At 36.0% G+C, this 26,581-nt stretch overlaps 2 protein-coding genes and 1 long non-coding RNA gene across 3 annotated transcripts; all 3 read right to left on the reverse strand.

The window, feature by feature from the left end:
- Window positions 1-13,729: 13,729 nt before the first annotated feature.
- LOC133039081 (uncharacterized) lies at window positions 13,730-14,155 on the reverse strand. Its single transcript, XR_009688608.1, has 2 exons — window positions 14,026-14,155; window positions 13,730-13,946 (listed from the first exon to the last, which is right to left on the reverse strand). It is a non-coding gene; the product is annotated as an uncharacterized LOC133039081 (long non-coding RNA).
- A 214-nt stretch (window positions 14,156-14,369) lies between these two features.
- Window positions 14,370-15,287, reverse strand: LOC133038998 (uncharacterized). Its single transcript, XM_061117764.1, has 2 exons — window positions 14,722-15,287; window positions 14,370-14,627 (listed from the first exon to the last, which is right to left on the reverse strand). Exons 1-2 carry the CDS (start codon window positions 15,223-15,225, stop codon window positions 14,424-14,426), a joined length of 708 nt encoding a protein of 235 aa, XP_060973747.1. The 5' UTR covers window positions 15,226-15,287; the 3' UTR covers window positions 14,370-14,423.
- A 24-nt stretch (window positions 15,288-15,311) lies between these two features.
- LOC133038999 (uncharacterized) lies at window positions 15,312-17,817 on the reverse strand. The gene is made up of 3 exons (XM_061117765.1): window positions 17,363-17,817; window positions 15,798-16,661; window positions 15,312-15,700 (listed from the first exon to the last, which is right to left on the reverse strand). The coding sequence occupies exons 2-3, from the start codon at window positions 16,659-16,661 to the stop codon at window positions 15,347-15,349; spliced, it is 1,218 nt and encodes a 405-aa protein (XP_060973748.1). The 5' UTR covers window positions 17,363-17,817; the 3' UTR covers window positions 15,312-15,346.
- Window positions 17,818-26,581: the final 8,764 nt, after the last annotated feature.

A 26,581-nucleotide genomic window follows, 5' to 3' on the forward strand; every position in this document is an offset into this window, starting at 1 on the left:
AACCATTGATCCAAAGTCAAAGCCAAAGATTAAGCCTCCAATCCATCACCGAATGGAGTTTGGGTTCTTGGCAATGAAAATATAAAACTAAATCTATGTTTGGTACATAATTTTAGTAGAGAATTTATAATTAGGAATAATTACATAAGACACCATTTTTTGTAAAATATTTACATTTTTACGTTTAAAGAATATTTTTTTACATTTTTACGGTTTTCCAAAAAATAACACAAAAACAACATAAAATCAACAAAAAAACAACATAAAATTAACATCAAAATAATAACAAAAAAACAACAAAAAACAACGTACATATAACAAAAAATTAACAACAAATGAACAAAATTTCAACATAAAAAGACCGTATTTTATGTAAATAAAATCAAAAAAATCGTAAAAATATTTAAAATTCCATGAAACCGTATTTTTGTTATTTTTGTGCATTTGTGAAATTAACCCTTATAATTAAGTGGGCTCCCACTTTTAAATTAATTTCAAACTTTTTCAAAACTTGAATTTGAGATTATCTTAAGCCAAAGATTAAGTGAGATTACCTTATTCTCAACTAAAAACCACCAAAATTTTTGTACCAAACACCCCCTTGTCATGGTTATTAGTGACAAAAGCACCAATTCCCATCCAGGGCCGACTCTGAGAATTTATGGGCTTAAGTCAAATTTGATTTTGTCGCCCTCTAAAATATATATAATTTTTTTTCTTGAAAAAGAGTGTTATAGGATTTGAACCCACATTGTATAATATGTCATACACCTTAATCAACTAAGCTATGAATGTTTATTGTTTACAATACACTTCATTTTACTTAAATAAAAACTTAATACTTTTTTTAATTTTTTATTTTGGGCCCCCGAAAGGTGTGGGCCCTAAGCACGAACCTAGCTTGCCTATACTTAGGGCCGACCCTATTCCCATCCTCTGCTAATTCCTATCATATTTCAGTAGGACTGTAGAAGGGAGTTGATAAGAAATATTAGACCATCGTTACATTTTTATAATTCTAAAAAAAAAAAAAAAAGTTTTAGTCCACAAATTGTCTTGTAAGGACATCGAATAGATCTTTTTATGAAATCCTGCATTTCTACCATTCTAAATTGCTAAAGCAAGACATAAAAATTGTTCCAAATTTTCTACAGAAGGAGCACATATTTAGCAAGAATGTACAGATGATATATAATTGATAAAAATAAATAAAAAAAATGTTGATTTTATTGTAATTAACAAAACGACATATAAGTCAACAATATTAAAATAATATATTTAATTTTTTAACTATTTTAATTAACCCTTCAAGTGTAAAGTAAAAATATCTCCTAGTCAGTCTTCCACGAGTTTCGGAGCTGCGAAACAGAATTGGAAGTTCAGTCCTTTCATGGGAAGGGTCCAGTCGACGTACTCCGGCGACAATTTTCTTGATTTTTCTTCGAATTCTTTGGTTTTCTCTGGATTGGGTTGCGATCTCCTGGGTTGGTGGGGTGTTCTCCTGCGATTATCTGGGTTTTTCAGCCAGGTTCTTTACAGTTTTCTTTACAGTTTTTTTCTGGGTTTTTACTGGGCAGTTCGTGCGGGTAAGGGTGCAGTCGATCGACATTGTTGTGTTCTCCCAGTTTTCTGGTTTTATCATCTTTTTTCCCTGGGTATTGCTGCGATTTTCTTGGCAGTTTTGCAGTGTGTTGATTTTGTTCTCATTGTGTTCTCTCTGTTTGTCACAATGGACTTGGAATTGGTTAATAGGCTTGCTGAAGTATTGGTATTAGATGAAGGTGATGGTCCTGTCCTTACTTTGAATCAGGCCGGTGTGGAAGAGGGGAAGAAGAGAATGGATTTGTGTCTTGTTGGTAAAGTGCTCGGGCCTAAACCTGTCAACAAGGAGGGTATTGAGAGAGCCATGAAGGGGATTTGGAGAATTAACAATCGGTTCCAGGTGGAAGAGCTGAGTTCGAAAAATGTTTTCCGTTTTTTCTTTGGGAGTCGTGAGGATAGGCAGCGAGTGTATGGAGGAGGGCCATGGACGATTGATAAACAGCTCATTTGTTTTGTGAAGCCGATGGGTTTAGGCGAAATATCGAAGATGAATTTTGATTTTACATCATTTTGGATATCGATCAACAATGTCCCTCTAACTTGTATGACTGAATTATTTGCAAGGGAGTGGGGAGAGAGGATTGGGAAGCTTGAAGACATAAAGCTTGTTAATGGCACAATGAAGGTGCGGGTGCGTATTAACATCACTGAGCCACTTAAACGGGGCTTAAGAGTGGCGGTAGATGGTCAAGGTACTGAGGTTTCTCTAATCTTTCAATATGAACACTTACCTGATTTTTGTTTTGATTGTGGGATAATTGGGCATAAAGCCATGGATTGTCCTTTAAGAGATTTTGCGGGAGATAATCCACACTTTGACCGAGGGAGATTCGGTTCGTGGATGTGTGCTCCTAGTTCCCCACCACGTGATCAATTTCGGGTTCAACGTAACCGTGAGAACTCTCCTTCGAATAGACCGATTATGACTATGGGTGAAGCTTCACGGATTGTTTCTACGGTTGAGAAGAATCGTGCTCGTTATTCGGGACCTACGCCGGAGGAGCTTGCACCTACCTCGGTTTTAGAGGCTCGGGAAAGAGAGGAGGAGTTGGCCTCCCATGACTCTGATGTTCATAATATTGCCGTGGCACCTATGGGTAATGTGCCGAATGGGGTTAACTTGGTGGGGTTGCAACAGAATAATAGTTTGGACTGAGAGAAGAGTCTGAATAATACATCTGCGGATATGGATAGTGTAACTGAAATGATGACACCCGTAGAGTGTGGGAAGAAAGTGACTGTGGTTGAGGGTGACAATGGCAAAGTTAATGCGTCTACTAGTGCTACTGTGGACTTGGTTGATGAGGTAGAATTTGGTGAAGGAAGTAATCAAAAGTTGACTAAAGAACAAAAGGGTAAGGGTGTTTTGGCACATTCCTCTCATGATGAGATCTCTTTTAGCCACGCACTACAACATACTTTTGAGCCACTTATCAAAGCACAAAAAGCCAAAACTTGGAAGAGAATCACTCCTTCGGCTAGCCGTGGGTCTAAAGGTATGTCCAAGCCCTCTTCTTTTCCCATTAGTCCTAAATTATCACATGTTATGGTTGTTAATGCTAAATACAAGTTGAGTCCGAAGGTCAATGGTGGTGGGAAGCGCAAAATGGATGTAGAGGGTGCTACCGAAAGTGTGAAAAAAGGAAGATTGGGTGAGCATGTGGACATGGGTCCGGAAGATATGAATATGTTATTGGCGAAGCCTGCGGAGCAGGCTCGCCAAGAGCCATGAGTCTGCTATGTTGGAACGCCCGGGGATTGGGGAATCCCGGTGCGTTGACTGCCTTGCGAACGATTGTTCGTAAGTTTTCCCCAAGTTTAGTTTTTTTATCTGAAACTAAACTTTATGGTGGTTGGGCGGAAGGTATAAGGCGACATGTTAACTTTCAGAATAGTTTTCATGTTGATTGTGTGGGGAAGAGTGGTGGTTTGTTAATATTTTTGGGAGATGTGCCGAGAGGTTGGGGGAGTGGAATAAGGATAAATGTGGTTCGATCCCGAGGAGGGTGAGGGAAACTCAGAAACAGTTGGATGATCTCCTTAGTGTAGCTGCTCCGTTGGTTCGAATGGATGAGGTAAAAAGGCTTGAGACTACTCTTAATGATCTTTTGTCTCGGGAGGAGTGCTATTAGAAACTGCGGTCGAGGGCGGATTGGTTGGCTATGGGGGATAGGAATACTGAATATTTTCACAATAAGGCGACGGGTAGAAAGAAAAAGAATGCTATTGTGGAAATGATGACTGAGGATGGCCGAAAGTTAACTCTTGAGGAGGATATTGTCAGTGAGATTGAACGGTATTTTGGTACAATTTTCTCTTCGGCTTCTCCTTCTGTGCAACAAGTGGAAAATGGGATCACTAGTATTGAAGCAAGAGTAACTTCAGAGGAATGCGATATGCTTCTAGCTCCTTTCACGAATGATGATGTGCTGGCTGCGGTTCGGGCTATAGGTGCTACAAAGGCCCCGGGGCCAGATGGGTTTCATGCTATATTCTTCCACAAATTCTGGAATATTATTGGTCCGAGGGTCTCAGCTGTTTGTCTAGCTATTTTGAATGGACACCAATCAGTTAGGAAGTTTAACAAATCGAATGTGGTGTTGATTCCGAAAGTCACAAAACCTTCTTTCGTTAAGGAGTATCGGCCTATTAGCCTATGTAGTGTCATGTACAAGATTGTTGCGAAGGTTGTGTCTTTGAGGCTGAAGGGTACGTTATCACCGTTAATCTCATCATTTCAAAGTGCGTTTGTTCCGGGTAGAGCTATTCATGATAATGTTATGGTGGGGTTTGAGCTATTACATTCTCTCTTTAAGAAGAATAATGGAGTCAGGGGGTTTATGGCGTTGAAGTTGGACATGAGCAAGGCGTATGATAGAGTGGAGTGGTGCTTCTTACGCGCTATTATGCTGAAGTTTGGGTTTCCTGGCCGTTGGGTGGAGCTTGTTATGGATTGTGTTACTACGCCGGAATATTGTTTTTTAGTGAATGGTAAGCCTAAGGGGTGTGTGGTGCCTTCAAGGGGGCTGCGGCAAGGGTGCCCACTTTCGCCTTATCTATTTCTTTTTTGTGCTGAAGCGTTGTCATCCATGATTCGGCAAGCTGAGGTTAGTGGTGAGTTGATGGGTTTTCGATGCTCCCGGTATGGGCCTCGTGTGTCTCATCTTTTCTTTGCGGATGATAGTTTAATTTTTGGGAGAGCCAATGGAAGGGAGGCGGAGTCTATCCGTCGGATCCTTCAGTGTTATGAGCATGCTTCTGGTCAACAAGTCAACTTTGATAAATCTGCTATCACATTCAGTCCGAATGTGTTACCTGCAGATCGCACGAGTGTATTGGATGTATTAGGCTTGGGTTCAGTGGCTACTCATGATAAGTATTTGGGTTTGCCAACAGTTATTGGGAGGAATAAGAAGCGCACGTTTGCAAGCATTTGTGATAAGGTTCAGAAACGGGTTAGAGGGTGGAAACGGAGCTTCTTCTCTGCGGGGGGTCGAGAGATTCTAATTAAGGCTGTTCTACAGGCGGTTCCTAACTATTTGATGAGTATATTCCAGCTTCCCGTGGCAACATGTGATCAACTTCGGTCAATTATTTTACAGTTTTGGTGGGGTACGAAGAATGATAAGTGGAAGATTGCTTGGGTGAAATGGGAGAATGTGTGCCAGCCTAAGTCGAAGGGGGGATTAAGCTTCAAGGATCTTAGGCTTTTTAATCAAGCTATGATTGCTAAACAAGTTTGGCGTTTACTTCAATCTCCGAGTTCTTTGGCTGGCCGTGTGTTAAGTATAAATACTTTCCCTCCACCTCAATTTTGGACGCAAAGGATCGGCCAGGCTCGTCTCATTTGTGGTCCAGTTTGGTGTGGGGCTTGGAATTATTGAAGTTCGGGATGAGGAAAGTTGTGGGGGATGGGCAAAGTGTTGATGCGTTTCGGGATCCTTGGCTTCCACGGCCTAGGACGTTTCGCCCTATCTCGCCTGCTCCTAATGCCAGTGTGAGGGTTAGTGAGTTGATGGGCGTGGACGGTTCTTGGGATATTCGTTCTTTGTCTCAATATTTCCTGCAAATTGATCTTGATGTCATTCTTGGTATACCGTTGCAGAGTGGGCCTTCTATGGATTCCTGGTGCTGGCATTATACTTCAAATGGTTGCTACACGGTGAAAAGTGGCTATGCAGTTGCTCTTGATTTGGTCAGTGGATTGAATGGTAACTCGTCTATGGATCTAGCTCATTGGTGGAATGGGATGTGGAATTTGCGTGTGCCACAGAAGATCAAAATTTTTGTATGGCGTATGTATTTTCGGGCTCTCCCTACTAACTCCCAGCTTATCAAACGTAAGCTCCCTCTTCAGCCACTGTGTCACAGATGTGGCGATGAGACGGAGACTCCTGAGCATGCACTACTTTTCTGCTCTTCCTTACGTCCGTTGTGGTCGAAGCTTCACCTTTGGAAGGTACTAGACCGTGGTAGAGCCGTCTCTTTGGCGGAGTTGCTTGTTTATCTCTTTGAGGTTCTTGACGCGGATCAGTTTGCTCTGTTAGCTATGATATGGTGGTGGGTGTGGTATGATCGAAACTCGGTTCTGTTTGGGAAAAAACAATCTCGATTGGACGTGATTGATGTGTTGGCTAAGGAAGCTTTGATGGAGTTTCATGGGCTTGGGGCTAGTTGTGGTGGTCGGGTGTTGGGTGCGGTGGTCCCTGGGGAGGTTGGGTTGGGTGTGGGGGGTGGTGGTGTTGGTCAGGGGCGGGTGGGGAGGGGAGGGGCATGGACGGGTGGGGGGCGGTGGTGTTCACCTGGGGTGGGTGAATTTGTGTTGAATGTGGATGCGGCTGTCACTCCGGGTCGGGGCTTTGCGGGTTTTGGGGGTGTTATCCGTGGTGGTGGGGGGGTGGTTTGGGCGTCTTGGGCGGTGGGCGCTGTGGGGGAGTACCAGGTGGCGGTGGCCGAGCTCCTTGCTATCCGGGTGGGTCTGTCTTGGGCCAATAGACTGGGATTTTCTGTGGTGCGTGTGGAGTCGGATTCTTCTGTGGTTTGTTCTTGGGTTAATTCTCCAGATTCTATTCTTATGTTTAAACCAATTGTTGAGGAGATTATTTCTATGCTAGCTGCTGTTGGTGGTGGTTCTTGCTGTGCCATTTCGCGTGATGCGAATGGTGAGACCCACGCACTAGCTAAGTCTGTTACTAGTTCTGTAGAGGTTAATGTTTGGACTGATACTTGTCCTAGATTTCTTAGTGCTCCTGTAACAGCTGATTTGATTTGATTTGCATAACATACTTTCTTTCAAAAAAAAAAAACATATCTCCTAGTCAATTTAAATTCTCGTTCAACACTCTCCAATGATAAAAAGGAATGTTTTGAGGTTAGAATATTTTTCGTAATTATTTTTATATGATATTCATTCATTCATAAATCATAATTGTGTAAGAAAAAAATTCTATTAAATTTTTTATAATCTTATTATTGGTATTGAGATATGGGCTAATTCTAGTAGTAGTGGTGCCACCAAATTGTACGAAATGGGGTCACAAATGTATAATCATAAAATCTAATTGGTAAAAACTCATAAGTAAAATGGGGTCACAAATGCATAATCATAAAAAAGAAAGATTTAGTCATTAATAAAAGAAAAAACCAACCATTAAGTTCCAACAGACCAGGATTAGGTGGTATCGTTGGGACACATTTGGATTTTTAATGCAAATTGTTATTGACTTTATCCATTATCTTTTTCCCTACTTTTTTCCTTGATTGCCTCCTTCCTTACAATTATTTACTTATTTATATTTAAACGAAGATTCAAGTTTCAAAAAAAAATTACATCAAATGTTTAAAAAAAAAGAAAAAAAATTACTCAATTATTATTAGTTATATCCTTTTGTTTTTTGTCATTGTTTTTCAAACGCAGCACTAGTATTTGCTCTTCTAATTATAAAGTCACTACTACAAGTCTACAATAGTATGAAGGGGTTATTTTAGTCAATTAGCAAGGTTATGTGGTTTAAAATATTCCCTCCATTAATAAGTGGCCACGTTCATCAACCTTTTGACTTTAAATTTTTAATGGCTATCCGACATTTTCAAGTCATATTCATTCTTCTAACCAAAAAATAAAAATAAAATGAGTCACATTCATTCATTAATTTTAATAATATTTTAAAATATTGAGAACGTTGTATTCCTAAATCCTCAAATTTAAATTCAATTTTGTGGCTCCAACAAATATAAAAATATTAGACGAAGTACTTCCTCCAAATTTTTGTTTCCCATCATTTTCCACGTATATTCTTCAAACTCAATAAATACCCCTAATTTTGGGTTATTTTCAAATTTGCCATCAAAGGTAAAGTTGAAAGAAGTGCTTTCTTATTTTTCAGCTGTAAGTATTGCGCTAAGTGGGCCATTTCAACATTTTGGATTTTTTTTTTTTTTTTTTTAATCATTTTTAAAGTAGTCTTTTTTTTTTTTTTTTTTAGGAAATTTTATATAGCAATCTACATATCAATTAATGAAACAATTTAAATTGCCATTCAAATTCATATAGCAACTCACATAAAAACTAGGGAAATTTACATCTAGAGTCTTAAAATATATCTCATTTACACAAATAACGTGACTTTTAAAATAATGAAAGTTACCCTTATATTTATACCGTTTTCATTAATATTAGTTTTGTGTTTGATTCATACGTTATTGGTTTATCTTTGTAGTATAGCTTTTTTATTTTTTTGCAATATATCTCAATGTTTGTATGAATTATCTTGTCCTATACCAATAATTTTTTTTTGTTGTTGTAACTGTACATATATTTTTTTTGAATGGGAATAACTGTACATATAATTTGATATATCTAGATTTAAATATTTTCTCTTTCTTCTCTCTTTTTTTATATTTAATTTTTTTTTTTTTTGCTACACTAATAATTATTTGATCTCAAAAATTGTACTATTATGATTTACTCTTTAAGATAATTATTTTAATATGTGAGAAGCATATACTTTTTTGCTAGTCGGAATCAAAGGTAACATTTTAATTAGTTTCTTTCAATTTTTTTCTCTTGTTTTTCTTTTTAAAAGTTTCTTTTAATTTTAGTTTACCAACATTTAAGCAATATTTAAACTATGAAGTATGCTAAATAAAACTATTTTATTTTATAATTACTTGTTATATTATATAAAAACTAACTAGTTTCTACAATAAACTTAAAAGGTAAATAAAAATATAATTTTAAAGTATATAATTAGTAATTTAAATGTTTATTAATTTAATTTACTAAATTACATGAGTTTTTTTATTATTGTTATTATAATTTATTAGTTTATTAAATAGACTTGAATGTAACATAAATATTGTTAAAAAAAAAGTAATATAAAAGTTTAAAATAACATAATAATTTAATATGATTTAAAAAAAAAAAAACACAGGTTTCAAAGTATCAGAAGGTATACAAAATAATTAGTATATAAAAATGGTGGCTTATTATAGGAAAATTTCAATTTTTGACCCTAATAATACAACCTATATCAAAATTTATACCCCTTTATAATTTGTACAAATTTAGTCCATTAATTACATGAACTTCCCATTTTACCCTTTTTTTTAAAAAAAAAAAAAAAAAAGCTAAAATCTGAAAGTGTATTTCTCTCTCTCTCTCTTCCCTCTTCCCTCTCTCTCGTGCACCACTCTCTCTCTCTAGGAAAAAATTGAAAAATTTATGAAAAATTTTCCCTCTATCCGTCCCACTCTCTTTATTTGCTGTTGCATGGTTGTTTTCTCGGTGGGTGTTGGTGGAAAACCGAAGCACAATACAACATCACTCAAGAATCTTACACCATTATAATGGGTAAGTTGCATTTTAAGCATTTTGTTTGACTTTATGTAGTTTAAAATTGTTATACGTGTGTTTATTGTTGGAACTGCTGTTTTTTGGTCTGAAATTGTTGAGATCTGGCAGATCTGGTTTTCAGTCGATTTCTGGGTTTTCCAGTGTTATCGATGATATGTCGATGATATGTCGATGGTATGTCGATGATTATAAAGGGAAGGTCAGTGACGACCATTATCGACCTTATGTCGACATAATGTCGACATCATGCAACCAACTTTGGGATTAACTATTTGTCGACATTTTGTCGACATGTTTGTCGACAGAATGTCGACAACAAGCATTTTTGTTTTTTTTAAGAAGTTGTCGATATTTTGTCGACATGATGTCGACAAAATATCGATGCAATGGAAAAATACCGTGGATAAAACATAAACATAAACATAACATTGACAGAAAATAAAGTTCATTAAAAATAACAAAAAAAAACATAAAAAAAAACAGAAAATAAAAGTTCATAAAAAAAAAAAAAAACATTAAATAAAACTCACCACAAACCATAACATAAGAAATTATTTTTTTTAAAATTCTTTGGCTTGTGGGTGAGCCTTGCAATACTTGCATAATGTTCCAGGCTTTACCGGTTTACCGTTGAAGATGCCCAGTTTGCAACGACGGCATCCTTCGGGGAACCCAGGTGGTGGAGCCGGCCATACACCAGTTTTGCAAAATTCTCTTTCAAGTTGCATGAACCTGAACTCGTTACCGTTTCGCTCTCTTTCGAAAGCTCGAGCGGCGTCCAAAACTTTCTGCATTGCAGGAGTAACTATGCCAACATCAGGCTCCTGCTTCAGCTCCTCAGGAGTTAGGATGGGGAATTTGCCGTTCTTTCTTGGGGCCATATTTCAAACTTAAGAGAATAAGAGAAATTTTTAAGAGTAAGAGATAGGTAGAATACAAGAGCACTTATGAATAAGATTTCCCTTTGCTTTTATAGAGCAGTAAAAATGTTGGGAATGTATGAAAATTTAATGGTCATTAAATGCGTAACTGTACAGGGAAAACGCATGAAATGGCGTATTTGTCGACAGAATGTCGATACTATGTCGACATCTTATCGACAACATGCCAATTTAGTGTCACTGCTAACACATTTGTCGATGACATGTCGACTTCTTGTCGATATGTTGTCGATAGGACACGTGTCTGACATGCAACGTTTCAGTTGGGAAGGGTTGTTGGGAACGTATGTAAAATTTATTAACATTTAATGTGCAACCGTTTTTAATTGTCGATTGAATGTCGATGGTATGTCGATAGTATGTCGATGACGAGCATGGTTGTTGTTGTTGTCGATTGTATGTCGATAATATGTCGACACAATGTCGACAATCAGTTCCCTAATTTCTGGTGTTGTGCTTCTCGACATTATGTCTATTGATATCGATGGGATGTCGATTTTTATTTTTTTTTGGTGTTTTTTCCTTTACTCACCTTGTTTTTTTGGTTTGCAATTGCAGGAGACAAAGGGTTCCTTGTTGTATCGTACGATGGTGTTTGGTTATGTGAGAATTATAATTGGATCTACAAAGCAAATAGCAGCTTGACGTTGACAGTTACAACCGAGACAACCCTACAAGAACTGCGACAAATTTTATATGAAGAGTTGGAAGTTGATCCGGTAGCGTATGATTTAAAGTTGGAGATTTGTTCCTTGTACATGAAGGGAAAAATGGTTGCGCCAGAGGTTATTAAGAGAGAACGCCAACTGAGAACGTTTTTAGAGATGAGGGCAACAATGTCAAATACAGAGTTTATGCCATTATTCGTGACCAAGGTGAGAAAAGTTGGGAATTCGGAGCCTACGCCGCCTACTAATCCTCTCCCTCGGAGTGTGGTAGGGTCTTGCGTTCCCGAAACAGATGTTGGGATTGGTGTGAATGAGGAGGTTCCGGCCAATTTAGAGGTTCCGACCAATTTTGATGTTCCGACCAATGTAGGGCAAGAACAAGAAGCGACAGGATTTCATCAGTTTGAAGAGTTCGATACACCCTTCTACAATAATGATCCTATTGTAGATTTGAATATGGACGATGACCATGATTTAGCGATCGATGAACCCGTAGCGGGACAATTGTTGAGGTTAGAGTGTGTACCGAGTAACCAAGGTACACAACGAGAACGACAACCTCGTAGTGAAAATCGCACTACACCCGGAACTAGCGTATGTCGACCGTGCGGAACCGAAGAACATGCTCGTCATGCAACGTTCTCAACGTTCTCCTCTTTCGAAGTTTGTACCAAGTTCAAAGCTCCCATGTGGACAAAGGAAGATATAATGGAAAATCATGAGCTAACTACTTGTTTACAAAGTAAGGAAGCAGGGGTGATAGAGCTTGGTAATTTTTATGAAAACAAGGAAGAACTGAGACAAGTTGTGGGTAGGTTTGCCCTTAATAACAATTTCGAGTGGATGGTGAAGAAGTCATCCCCTGATGTGTTGTACGTTACATGCAAGGCTCCAGCATTGTAAATGGAGATTGAGGGGGAGGAAGAAGATGCATTCGACAACTTTGAGGTCACCGTATTTCACAATGAACACACATGTAACTTGAATGCGAGACGTTCGTATCACCGTCAAGCGGCACCATGGGTAGTTGGCCACCTTATTAAGGGGAAGTACACCCAAGACGGAACTAAGTACAAGGCTAAAGACATACGAGAGGGACATGTTTGACAACTACGGTATCTGTATGAGTTATGTGAAGGCGTGGAGGTGCGGGGAGATGGGACTTACGTATGCTAGGGGTACGCCCGAGTTTTCATACATGAAGCTTCCCGGGTACTTGTACATGCTGGAACGAAGAATCCAGTACCATTACTGACTTGTACTTAGAGGATGAGCGGTTCAAGTACTGTTTTATATCACTCGGTGCATGTAGAAGGGGCTTTTCTTTTTGTCGTCCTGTTTTGAGTATCGATGGCATCTTCTTGAAGACGAAGTACGGCGGTATAATGTTAGTTGCTGTGGCATACGATGCGAACAACCAATTGTTGCCGGTTGCTTATGGTATCGTTGACAGTGAGAATAACGACTCCTGGACGTATTTCTTACAGAAGTTGAGGGTAGCAATTGGCGTGGTTGAGAACTTAGTGTTTGTGTCAGATAGGCATCAAAGCATTGATCATGCTGTTGAACTCGTTTTTCCCGAAGCAGTCCACTGTGCATGCTATCACCACATTGTTATGAACGTGAACGCCAAATTCAAGACTGATGCTTTTCACAACCAAATATATAATGTTGCTTACGCATGGTCGAAGACTGAATGCGATAGAGAGTTCGAGAAGCTTAGAAAGATGAATCCGGCCATTGCTGCATATGTGGAGAGTATAGGGTTTGAGAAGTGGGCTCACCCTTATTGTTTGGGCGATAGATACAACATCATGACGAGCAACGCTGCTGAAAGCTTCAATAGTGTCACGAAGAGTTCAGAAATATCCAATAACTACTTTGGTTGAATTTATCAAAGTTCACACTCCAATCGTGGTTCGCTGATCGCCTCGAAAATGCTGACAAATGTGCCACCCCTTTGGCCACGCTCTTCGAAAAAAACTTGGCAAAAATTCATGAAAATGCAAGGTACAGGCGTGTCCAACGAAATGGAGCCAATTTGTATAACGTTGGTAGGGGACCTAACGGTGAAAGAGGTGGTGATGTGAATCTAGTTGAAAAAACATGCACCTGCGGCGTGTTCACGTTATTGAAACTCCCTTGCCTTCATGCATGTGCCGCGGCATTGAAAACGAACACAAGTGTGTACACGCTTTGCTCACCTTATTATTCAAAAGAAACGTGGAGGAAGATTTACGATGATACCATCAATCTCGCTGGTGACGAGGATGATTGGGTTCTCCCGTAACACATCAAGAATATGAAAGTTGGGGTACCTGTGGAAAAGAAGCCTGTAGGTCGTCCAAGAAAAAGCAACGCTGGAAGAAGACGGGAGAACCGTTTCCCGTCTGGTGATAAAAAAGGTTCTGTACCACGAAACTGCAGCCGCTGTGGTGCTTCAGGCCACAACAGAGCAACATGCAAAGCCCGCATCTGAGGCGTCTTGTACGTATTCGTTGGGAAATTTCATATATTGTAATGATGCATATTTTGTCATAGTTATTTTTGTTGAGGTTGAATATTTTTCAAATATTTTAATTATTTTTAGGTTTAATAGTTATTTTTGTTGAATAATGTTGATATTTTATATTTGAAACCACGTATAATTATCAAAATTTGAATGAAAAGAAAATCTATATATACATAACTGTAATGTTAATTACACAAAATATACAATGTCCCAATAATTACACATATAATCAGCCGACATTTTGGTAAAATAAATCGACACACCACCGTTGACGAAACATGGCTATCCGGTCTGGCGTCACATCGGTCAATCCACGCTGCATCATGAGATGCTCCACATACTCAATGCAATACACGCCACAATCACCACTAAATGCAAAATAAAATGTAAAGTCGATCTAACGTAAAACATATTTTAATACTATAGTACTTTTTTATCGCTATGTACCTGGTTGCTGACTTCGGAACTAAGTCGTGAGTGGCTCGAGTCGCGTGCATTTTTGGAAGCACCGTGATGTCACCGTTAGCTAACGCCATGATCTGGTTGTTATGTGGAAATTCCCCGGTTGCAAGGATTAGCGAGGGCTAGTTCTGACCAAACATTCAAGATGGGTTCCATGGCGGTCCAATGACGTACGCCGGAATCACGGTCGTAGACATTAATTTTCCACGGCTCTATGTCGACTTCAATCGTGACCCGTTGTCTTGCCGTGGGAAGGTGCGAACGAAGTAAATAAACTCGTTACCCCTCCATCTCTCAAAGACTTGGGACCGTAATTACGGAGAACAACGAAACAATTAACAAACCATAATAATCTTCCCAAACAATTAACATTTAAAATCTTACTAAAACAATACCTTATGAAACCCTGTGCAGTAGTCCAGGATATATTCCTCCCATTTAAAGTTTTTCCTCGGACCCTTGTGGCTCGTCCATGCACTGCTGATCATGGCGGTCACGAATGTGGAGAGAATGATACCCTTCTGAGGAAATGTCAGTGGATAGTCGGTGCGTCGCCTCCTCAGCATATGCATTGCTGCATCTATATGCTGCATATAAACGGAAATGTCAGTTACACAAAAAAATATATTAATTGCACATAAAGTTGTAAAGTGAATTAATATTATAAAATACTTTACTTACGTCATCTGTAAGCCATTCCTTTGGTGTGAGCATTATCCAAAAGAATCCTGGACCGTAATCACCACTTCTCAAATCCCGAAGTCGGTGGTTCGGAATGAGTCCAACACACCACTTTCGGAAAGTGGTTAACAATTTCTCATCCGGTAGCTCCAGGGGATCAAAAGTCGAAGATGGCCTATGTCTCCTCTTCATCTCCGTATAGTCACCGAACCATACAGGAGGCTTTCTCTTCCTCTTCCGACTCTTAACCACTGCAGGTTGTGCCTCTATGGACAGAATCTCACCCTGCGACTCGGTGTCATGTACATGGATAAGAGGTTGTGCCTCGATCGGAGTCGCTGGAGCTCCCTCATAAGGATCGTAATCTTCGGGGAAGACCTCATCCTCTTCTACTGGGGGTGAAGCAGCTGGTGGTGGGGTAGATGGATCTGCTGGGGCCTCCGGTGCTGAAGCTGTCGTTGGCGGACGATTCAACATGGCCAATATGTGTCTGAGCTGCTCCATAATTACGTTCTGACCACCCTTCAGCTCTACATGGCTGGTCTCGTATGCCTTCTTCAGCTCGACATGAGCAAGATACGGACCCTGAGTGTCACCCTCGATCCTATCCAACCGAGCCACTAAATCAGTGTACTCGGCACCCCGAACGCCTGATGCAGATGGTGCACTGGGCTGAGGTTCTGAAGCAGTGGCCTGAAAAAATATATATCAAAAAAATACGGTAAGCATACGATATACCCTCCACTATATAAAAAAAATAATAAAAAATAAAGACATAAAAAAAAGTTCCAGAAATTGGTACTTGAGTGTCTCTTTCCTGAGTGTCTGGGACCTGAGTCTCTGGTACCTGACTACCTGCCTCAGCCTCTGTGTCATCCACAGCATCATCAACCAGGTTCTCCACACCATCGTAAGATATTGTCCTCACAAATGCCTCCTCCTCTGTCCGTGGAAGTAGCCCCTTCACCACTTCCAGATTCTGTTTATGGTTTAACAAATATCAAAATAAAACCATTTAGCATTTATTACAAGCATTTATGTTAAATAATTATTCAGAACATAAGTGAAAATCATACCCGTCTAGAAAATAATGCGCTGACGTCTTTCTTCCCAATATCGCCTTTGCTCGTCCAGCTAAGCATCCTGGGGAACCGAATCCCGTGGTTCGTGCCATACCTCTTGCCAACCTCCAAAATGGCCTCGTACGCCCAATATTGGACTGCAGGTGCGAAGCCATATGCTGTGTATTTGCACTCGTGCTGAACATCCGAACTCAGCTTCTTCTCGTAGTTGGCCTTCTGTTTCAACATGTATTTCTGAAGCGAGTGCATGAGTCTGGCGAATGAGTGCTTCCCCCAAGGAATCCGAAAGAAGAACTCGAGGTCTTCCACATATCTAATGATGTGAGGCGTGATCAGCGCGTTGGCCTCGCGGCCCAGAAGCACTGACTCCACAAACAAGCACAAGCCGAGCTTGTACAAGTCTTCCGGGTTCTGGCAGTTTGTGAACTGAAGTTGGAGTGCTTCTGTCTTCACACTATCAGACCGGTTGAAATATTTGTTGATCAATCGGTCTGACCCCGAGCGCGCGACCTGCGCAGCCTTCTCCTCTTCTGTTGGCCCCGAGGAGAAGTCCAAACCCGTAATGAGTGCAAACTCCAGCACCCCGAATCGGACCTCCTTCCGACCAACATAAAACCTCATCCTCAACTCCTCCTGAGCATCCACTTTCATTTTGTGGAGCAGTAGCTGGTGAAATAACACCGAGGAGAATGTCAGTGGTACGGCATTCCAGAAGCTCCCGAAACGGCTTTCCTTCGCCGTGTTATTAAGGTTGAACTCCTCAAACCGAGCTTTAATTTTTGCAAAAATTCCAGTGCCCCTATATGTGACGCGGCCAGTGAAATGCTCGGGTGCTGGAATAATGAGTCTGGGAGCCATCTGAAAAAACAAAAAAACAAATAAATAAAGCTGCTAAAAAAATTTAAAATGGTCGACATAACATCGACATCATGTCGATATTCAGTCGACATTATCTAACAGTAAGCACACAAAAATTTCAACACAAACATGTCGACATTATGTCGACATACCCTCGACATTATGTCGACATACCCTCGACATTATGTCGACATTATCAAAAGCAGAGAAAATACTTTCATGTCGACAAAATGTCGACATCCTGTCGACATTCAGTCGACAATTCAAACAAATAACAATTACACAATATATCGACATACTGTCGACATACAGTCGACATTCAGTCGACAATACAACCTAACAATCAACATGTTCATTTAATCGACATACCATCGACATACTGTCGACAAGTCGTCGACAATATAGGGCAGAAATACTCTTACAATACCAGTCGACATCCTATCGACATACAAGCGATATCCTATCGACATACAAATTACAGTAACATTCAAACAGACACTCAATCTATCGACATCCTATCGATAACCTATTGACATGTCATCGACAACCCTGTAATTTACACAGATTTCATTGAAACACTACAATCTACAACCTAAAGATCACAAATGCTACACAAAATCCACTAATCCCCTCAACAACATGCAATAATTGGCATCCAAATCTATGAAAAATGTATTTTTTTCTCAAAACATAAACATTACCTTTTAATGATCACGGGTGGTGGTGGCGACGGGTACTGCTCGTGGTGGCGAAGGCCTCTGTTCGGTGTCGACGATCACGGGTGGTGGTGGTGGCGACGTTTTGTGGTTCGTGGTGGTTCGTGGTGGTCACTGGGTCGTGGTGGTGGTCCGTGGTGGTTCGTGGTTGGGTCGGGGTCGTGGGTGGATGGCCGGAGTGGGTCGGGGACGTGGGTGGATGGCCGAAGTGGGTCGTGATGTTGGGTCGATGTCGAAGAGGGATAGGGAACGACAGAGAGAGAGATGGAACGACAGAGAGAGAGAGAGAGAGAGAGAGAGAGAGAGAGAGAGAGAGAGAGAGAGAGAGAGTGAAAGAGAGGGAAAGACGGAAAGAGAGTGTGAATAGGAAAATTAAATTTGAGGGGTATTTTGGGTACAAATGAGTAATAGTGGAATTAATTTGTATAAATTAGTGGAGGGTATATATTTTGAAATGTGGTATTTTATTAGGGTCAAAAATTGAAATTTAGGTTACCAAAATGTATTTTAAATAATAAGATACTATAATATAACTTAAAAATAATTAATTAATTATTAAGATATTTACAAATAAATTTTGGAGGTAACCAAATTCTATCTCAAATTATATGATATAAAAATAATTTATTTTTTTTTTATGTAAAAGTAACTAATTAGTTTCTTATCAACATTATAAGTAAGTAACCAAAAGGTAAGTTTTGAAAATGCAGCTAAATTAAAAATAAAAAGTAGAATTTAAGATTAATTTTGTTTCAGGCATATTAATTTAGAATTAAGGTATTTTTTGAAGATGTGGCAGGGTATTATTGTAAATGAGATTTGTGAAGGTATTTTTGTAATTAGTTTGTATTTTAAGTATATTATTGAAAAAATCCCTAAAAACTACTAGAACAACCCAAATCATAAAATTGAAAAAAAAAACAATATATGAGGTGATTATCCAATTTACTAATCATGTATTAAGGATAGATGAATGTTATGGTGCACCTAGGTCCCTAGCATAATTGTGACGTGGTACCCTATAATTAGTCAACATCTTTTTTATATATTAGAGCATGTATTTAAGAATAATTTTTAATCTATTATAAATAAATTAAGTCACAATTTGGACTAGTTATAATTAAGAATAATTTTTAAATTGTAATTAGTTATACATTATTTAAGTCACGTATTAATAAAGTATACATTTATATAAGAATAATTATATCTTAATTAAAATATACATAGTTTTATAAATTTATTTATATAGAATTAATAAATTTATTTCATATCTAAAAAAAAATAATAATTTTATTTCAAATTGTAATAAATGTATAAGTGTTGTAAATGTGGGACGGATTTAAACCAACACGAGCCCCGAAGGCATAAAAAAATATGAGTTTAGGCACGACACAGTATGAGAAGCACAAAAGGCACGACACGTAAGCAGGAATAAACTAACTTGAAAAGCACGACACGACATATTAAAAAACCTTATAATTTATTAATTATAATAAATTAAAATAATAATAAAACTTAAATATAATGTTGAATATTATAATTATATAATTAAAATTATTAAAATATAAAAAATTATGGTTATATATTAATTTATTTATAGAGTAATATAAAAATTTAAGTATTTATAAGTAAATATTCAAGTTACGCTAATATTTTTTTTATATGATTATTTTTAATATATTGTTAAAAAAAATTATATAAATATAATTAAAGTTATAAATTTTAGTAATTATAAAAAAATATGAAAAAGTAAAGCACAAATTTAAGTTCAAATATGGAAACTGGATGGCTTGTTTAAGAAATACAGGTCGGCATGAGCAAAGCACGACACAAAAATATCTGGCCTACCCTTTAAAAATATTGGCACGACATAACACAACTCATATTTTTTGTGGTACGGCCCAATAACACCCATTTTTTTGAAAGCACAAATAAATATAAGTCGAACCGGCACTGCACACACGAACTTACAACACTATGTATAACTATTATATTTATTCAATAATAATGTTATTATGATATAATATTAAGAATTGCTTATTGTTATTGTTGTTACATTGGATACTTTTAGGTGTTTTGATTTTTTTTTTCTAGTGTACGTCTATATATAGTTATAATCTTTTAATTAGAATATAATTTGATTGATCCTAAGTGTATTCTTAAATAGAGGTTTCACTATATTTTTTATTAAAGTAAAATAATGAGACTCGATATTAAATTACATCAATAATAATACTACACTTTATAAAAACGCTAGACACAAGGTGATAATATTTTGATTATATTTACATAACTAACTATTTTCTTTATTACATATAAGAGTATTATTTTTTAGAACTAGTAAATTAAATGGAAGGAATATGAATCTCTTTCAAACTATAAAATTTATTGTCCATCCTAGAAGCATGTAAATATACTCTAAGGGCTCGTTTGGAACGCTGTATTAAGTCGTATTGTATTGTATTGTATTATATTGAATTGTATTTTATGCAATATTTTTATGTAAAACTATATGTGGTAATAACTTTTATGGACACCTAAATATATAATATTTTAGTATAAATTAAAGTTTAACATTGTATTATATAAAAATATGATAGATAATCCAATTCAATATAATACAATACAATACAATACGACCTAATACAGCGTTCCAAACGAGCCCTAAGAGAACTATACAATAAAGCTTTAAAGTGTGTAGGTGAAGAAAGTAAGATATTAAAAAACGCTCATTTTATTTTTTTTCCCTTTTTTTTTATCGTACCAAAAGAATATCTACAGATTAAATAATATAAATGAATTAATAACAAAACTTTAAGAAATGTATAAAATTTCACACATAATAAAGTAATTTTAAGAAAAAAAAATTGTAATTAACAGTGAGTGAAGAAAAATATCCTTATAAAAATAAATATATAAAATTAAAAAACCACACCACTTAATAATAATATTAAACTAAAATAGAAATATTTATTTCAATATTGAAAAAATATTCTAAATAATTATTTTTATGAATAAAAACTTATCTTTATTATTATTAGATTAAAGGGTGTCACTGCTACCTGCTACCTTACGTTATTTTTAGGATAAGCTTGAAACATAGTTTAAACAAACCACTATATATGCCAAAGACAAACTACCATACATAGTACAAAACAAGTCACAACTAACATAAAAATAAGGTTATTTGGCGGTGAAATTCCTTTATGTTTTAATTTTATACACTTAATCTCTTATTTTCTTTTTTGTGGAAATAGTCCATTAATTTTATTTTTCTTTGTAAATTTGAGACGCCAATTAAATCTCACCGTTATATACTAACTAGATTGTCATTGTGTATATGTAACATACTTTTATTGGCTTTGAAGTTTTCTATCATGTGTTGTTAGGTTATATTTAGCCTATGTTTCGGGTCTGAAGAGTAAGCATTTTCTCGTCTATTGGTGTCTTTTGGAGCGGTTTTACGCTTGATTTTCATTGTTTCAGGTTTCCGGGGTATCAAAGTTCAAATTCAGTTAATTGGTGAAAAGACAGGACAAATTGGCGAAAAATCGGAGAAATCTGCTCAAGAGACGTCAGTAGTCGCGACCACTAATGAGCCAGGTCGCGACCCTTTTTCATGGTCGCGACTCTGGTCGTGACTTCGAGAATTTGGCAGAAACTCGGTTTTTCGAGTTTTGCCTGTAGTCGCGACCAGCTTAAAGGCTAGTCGCGACTAGGTATGGAAAACGCAATTTTGACCTAATTTTGATTTTTCTCTCAATTGGAGGCACACCTCTCATCCCTATATAAGGAATACGACTCAGAATGTCAACCTAAGCAGAAAAAGACCTAAAAAGTGGATGAAGGTGGAGAGGAAGCTATCTTGAAGACCCGGAGCGATATCACCTTCTAGTTTCTTTCTTTTACCCTTATTTCTTTCTTTTATGTTTAGTTTTATTTCAGATTTAATCATGGATGTTTTTATTGTTTTTATGAGCTAAATTTCCCATTAAGAGAGGATGATGAATGTTGTTTAAGTTTATGCCTAGTTAATAAATAATTTTCATTCCTTCATCTTGTTTGCGAATACTATCTATATTTGTGTTTAATTCCATGTGCAAGTTTGATCACCTTTTACATATTTAATGATCTCAATTCGAAATCTAAAAAGTGAGAATTGAGAATGCTAAAATTGGATAGTCTAGGTTTTGATGTGAAACGAAAGTATTTACATAGCCTTAGTGACAATTAGATTATTGCTTAATGCTGATTTCATGTTGATTTAATTAAGAAGTTAATTAGAGAGCATGAGATTTAGAACCTAAAAGATCTGAAAAGAGTTAGGTTAATTCATAATCTGTCATTCACATTAAGATAAGGATAGCAATTAGGTATTAACATTGGTAACTTATCAACAGGATTCACCTCCCTAATCTCTCATCTATTCTTTTTAATTTTCTGAATTATTTTCTTTAAATTGCAAAAAGTATTGTTTTACCAAATAGAATCATAAGTATAGTTTAGTAGTATTTAATCCAATTCCCTGTGGTTCGACCTCACTTGCGTGAGATACTACTTGATTGCGTATACTTGCGTAGTAATCATAATTTTCGTAACATGTGTACATAGCGACAATCTCAGTTTATATCTAACGGTGGTTAAGTGTAACAGTGTTCATTGAACCACATTCAATATTTTTAGGCTGGATATGATCAAATTATATATAGGATGTTAGATTTTATCATTCGATTCGATCCAATTAATTTTAGTCATTTCATTGATTCAATATCCATTGGATCGACTAGATCGTTCTATCTATTGGATGTATTTCATGTATATTTATTGCATTAATTTAGATTTATCTAATATTTTAGACCTAATATTTTTTGGATCATATCAGTTTCATCAAATTTTTAGATCCAATATTTATCAGATTGGATCCAATCTAAGTAAAAAAAGTAAAATTTTAATCTTAATTTTTATAAATGCACATATATATATATATATATATTAAGTATAACAACATAAAATTTAATTACTTATTCAAACTAAATGAAAATACTACTGAGTTCAATTGGATATTGAATTTATTAGATTTTTGGATACCCCATCCAACATCTAATCCAATTCAATAAAATATTAAAAAATAATGTCATATTCGATCCATTCACAATTAGATATCTAATGTTTAGTGATTAGTTGTAATTAGATTGGATTGATTTATGCACACTCCTAATTAAATAAAAATTGAAACATAAAAAATTTCTTCGTCAATTATCCTAAAAATAAACTACCTAACTCATGGTACAAAACAATCTTTAAATGGCATCATGCTCTTAAATAATTTTTAAATTGATCTTTGAAAAGAAATTTCATAAATAGAAAAATAGTTATTAATTAACAAATCCCAATAAGAAAACAATTTATGTCAATAAAATTTCTAAAATAAGAAAACATTTTTTAATAAAATTCGTAAATGCAAATAGTTTAAGGAAATAAAGTTTATTACAGATAAAGTGCTTATTATAGACTATAATTTTTTTTTAACAAATCATTAATTTATTTTTAATACTTTTTTATTAAAAAAAAATCCCCATTAATTCTTTATATGGTTCCACACCAAACATTATACATAGTTTTTTTTTTTCATGCACTTTCACATTTTCTTTTTATATATACTTTGTCTAAAGACTTAAAATATGTATAAATTTTGTAAATTTTAGTTAATTTATAATGAAAAATATAGCTTTTATATATAATATATAAATGCATCTCTATTTTCCGTGTTTAGAAAATGATCTAATTTTTTATATAATAATATATATTATAATTATGGTAGGTCTCATGTTGATTTTTGAAATTTTCTAAATAATTTATCATACTAAAAATAAAGTTTAGAATAATTAATAACACGTGTGTAGTGAAAAATAAATATGTTTAAAGTTTAAATCTTATTTTTTAGTACCATAAATTATTAAAATTTTTCAAAAATTATCGAATACTTATTATGAATATAATATATATTATCATATAAAATAATTTGAATTATAATTTCTACAAGTATCAAAAATAAACACACTCAACCCGCGACCAAAAATTATGCTCGATTATCTTATATTATATAATATCTTAGGGTGTGAGTTCAAATAATTATCTTATTGATGCAAAACAACTTAAATAAGACTATAAATAATTAATGTTGAAACCTTAAACTAATGCATGTTTGGTGTAAAAGTTAATTAAGCGTGTGACGTTATAAGTTAAAAAATGATAACATGCTTTAAGCTTACTTTGAAGCTGTCCTAATTTATTTATTTATACCCAAAGTTTTACTACCCTATGACTATCTACATAGCTATATACAGTGACAACAATTGACAATGAGATTTAGTTGAAAGTCTATAGCTTAGCCTGATTCATATTTTGAAAGCCCGTAATAATATCAATTGTATTGTGTCAATTAATAAAATGATATGAATCGTGTCATGCTGTGTTAATATTTTAAGGAGTAAGCTCAATACGGTCATAAGCCCATGTATATTTTTGTCCCACGCTCGAACTAGTATCGTACTTTATTTGGGCGGTCTATTTTTTATATAGGCTTAAATTTAAGCTTTACTTTTTCACTATTTGTTTTTACAATTAATAAGTTAATCACGAAATTATATATATATTTTTTATATAGTTTTAATTATTTTTATATAATTTTTCAACAATATTTTGTATATAATCATATTAACAATTAATTAGAATGTGTCTATTTATTAGTAAATACCTATGTACTATTATTATTATCATACTTTTTAATGTGCTGTAATTTTGGGCCGGTCTATTTATATTTACGTGTTGTGCTTTTGAACTTGTCGTACTTAAGTTCATTTCTTTTTGTGTTGTGTTGTGCGAATTTATAACATCTCACCGTGTCGTGTACAAACTCATATTTTTTTGTGCTAGGTCGTACTTGTACCTCTCGGGCTTGTGCCGATTTCATGCAGTGTCAAAAAGTTCGGTTTGTATTTATATTTGTAGTTGAATTGTTGAAACAACTAATAATAACATGCTCTTCATATATATATATATATATGAGGGGTGTTCATTGGATCACATCTAATGGATTTGGATCCAACCGATCCAATCAAATTATTTACTGGATATTGGATTTTGTCATCCGATCCAACCCCATTGAATTGAATCATCCGATTTGATCTGATCCAATAGCTGTATTGGATTGGATTAGTTCTCACCATAGAATGCATAACTGGCTTTTTATTAGATTGGATTGGATCCCTTCAATCCATTTTAGCTACCATTTAAGCCGATTTCATTAAAAAAATATATGTATATATCGAAAACATAATTTGAAACCTAATAATCCAACATATATAATAAACATTAGTTTAGTCCAACTCAATTCTCATGATCCTATAATAAAATCGTCAAAAAATAAAACTTACTCAATACGCATTGCATGACAATTTTATTTCTATTTAGAAAGATGAGAATTAATAATATTTTAAATCTAAGGTTTATTTTTAATCTAATGTGTGCATGTGCACAATAAGAATAAAATCAATTAGACAATTAATATATTTTTCTAAATAAAATATATTAAATATATAAATTTATAAATATATTTTAAAAATATATAAATATAATTAGATGACTATTGGATGATAATTGGATCGGTTCAACTCGGTTATTTATTGGATTGGATGTCCCTTCTAACAACCAATCAGATCCAATTAAATTTTCAAAATTTACTTACGATATGATCTAATTATAATTGAATATTAAAAGTTTTCCAAGAAGTCTTGCCTATTGGCATGTGTTTTGGTTTTTCTCTCTAAAGTCTTTCTTTGTCTTTTACTGGGTTATTTCTTTTTGGGTTATTATTTTTCTGGGTTAATATTGGATACAATAGTGTAACAAGTTATACGATTGGACTGAGTATGGCTTCCAGCAGCCGATCCATGGAGGAGATGGAGGAGAGATACGCCTGTATCGATATTGAAGGAGAAGAGGAGGGTGTGGAGATTGACGTTCTCGACTCGGAGGAGGAGGTAGTTTTTGATGATCGGTTTTGTTTGGTGGGAAGGTTTTTGAACGCTAGAACGGTGGACTTTGAAGCCATGAGACACACTTTGGCAGGACTTTGGAAGCCTGGTAAAGGGTTGTTTGTTAAGGAATTGGGGCCCAACCTTTATCTTTTTCAATTCTATCATGAAATCGATATCAAACGAGTCATCAATGGAAGCCCGTGGACGTTCAATCGACTCCTTTTTCTGTTTGGAAGAGTGCCGCGCGGTGGAGATCCGAAATCGATCCCGCTGAATAAGTTGGATATGTGGGTGCAGATTCATGGTTTAACTTCGGGTTTCATGACGGAGAGAGTGGTGAAGGAGGCGGCGAAGGTGATCGGAGAGCTTGTTGAAACCGATCCGAAGAACAACAATGGACTGTGGCGTGATTTTTTGCGTGTTCGGGTCCGAGTCAATATTGATCAACCGATCAAGAGGAGAATGAAACTCAAAAAGGCTGGTGGTGAATGGTTTTGGGCGCCATTTAAATACGAGTTCCTACCAAGCTTCTGTTATATATGTGGTATTATTGGCCATACTGAAAATTTCTGTCACAAACTGTTCGACACACCGGAGGAAGCCATTGTCAAGCCGTATGGTGAATGGTTGAGGGCTCAAACTCGTCGGAAGAATTATCTGCTTCACTCTCAATACTTACGCACTGGTACGGAGGCCGATGTACAAACGTTTGGGCCACGTGAACCGGCTGCTGAGGTCCAAGCCGAGGACCACCCTTTGCCGTCCATGGATGCAATGAATAGAGGGAAGGAGAAGTTGCCGTCCGTTGATGCGATTACCAGAGGCAAAGAGAAGTTGCCTTTTTTAACTGATGGAGAGAATCACGGCAATTTACACCCCAAACCGATTTCTCCTAACTTTATGGGAGGTAATCAATCTCCTTTATTTCCTCATTCTTTTAATAAAAATTCATTTATTGAGAATTTTGGTCAGAATGCTTTGATTGTACCAAATACCACTACTTTATTTTTGGCTAATGAAATTTCGGACCACAAAAGGAGGAGGTCAAATGAGGGAGTTTTTATGGAAAGTGGGCCTAATGATGTGGAAATTTCAAATGGGCCGAATGATGCTATGGAAGATGATTTGATTATGTCTTCAAATAATGTTACTCTTTCAAAAAATG

This window comes from Cannabis sativa, chromosome 6 (genome assembly GCF_029168945.1).
Source record: "Cannabis sativa cultivar Pink pepper isolate KNU-18-1 chromosome 6, ASM2916894v1, whole genome shotgun sequence".
Classification (NCBI taxonomy): Eukaryota; Viridiplantae; Streptophyta; class Magnoliopsida; order Rosales; family Cannabaceae; genus Cannabis; species Cannabis sativa.

Excerpts from the sequence above, each read along its gene's own strand:
- LOC133038998 (XM_061117764.1), bottom strand. The coding sequence starts at position 15,225 with ATGGAGCAGCTCAGACACATATTGGCCATGTTGAATCGTCCGCCAACG. Across the intron at positions 14,628-14,721 it reads AGGAATGGCTTACAGATGAC|CATATAGATGCAGCAATGCA; the intron begins GTAAGTAAAGTA and ends GTTTATATGCAG.
- LOC133038999 (XM_061117765.1), bottom strand. The coding sequence starts at position 16,661 with ATGGCTCCCAGACTCATTATTCCAGCACCCGAGCATTTCACTGGCCGC. Across the intron at positions 15,701-15,797 it reads GCGCATTATTTTCTAGACGG|AATCTGGAAGTGGTGAAGGG; the intron begins GTATGATTTTCA and ends AACCATAAACAG.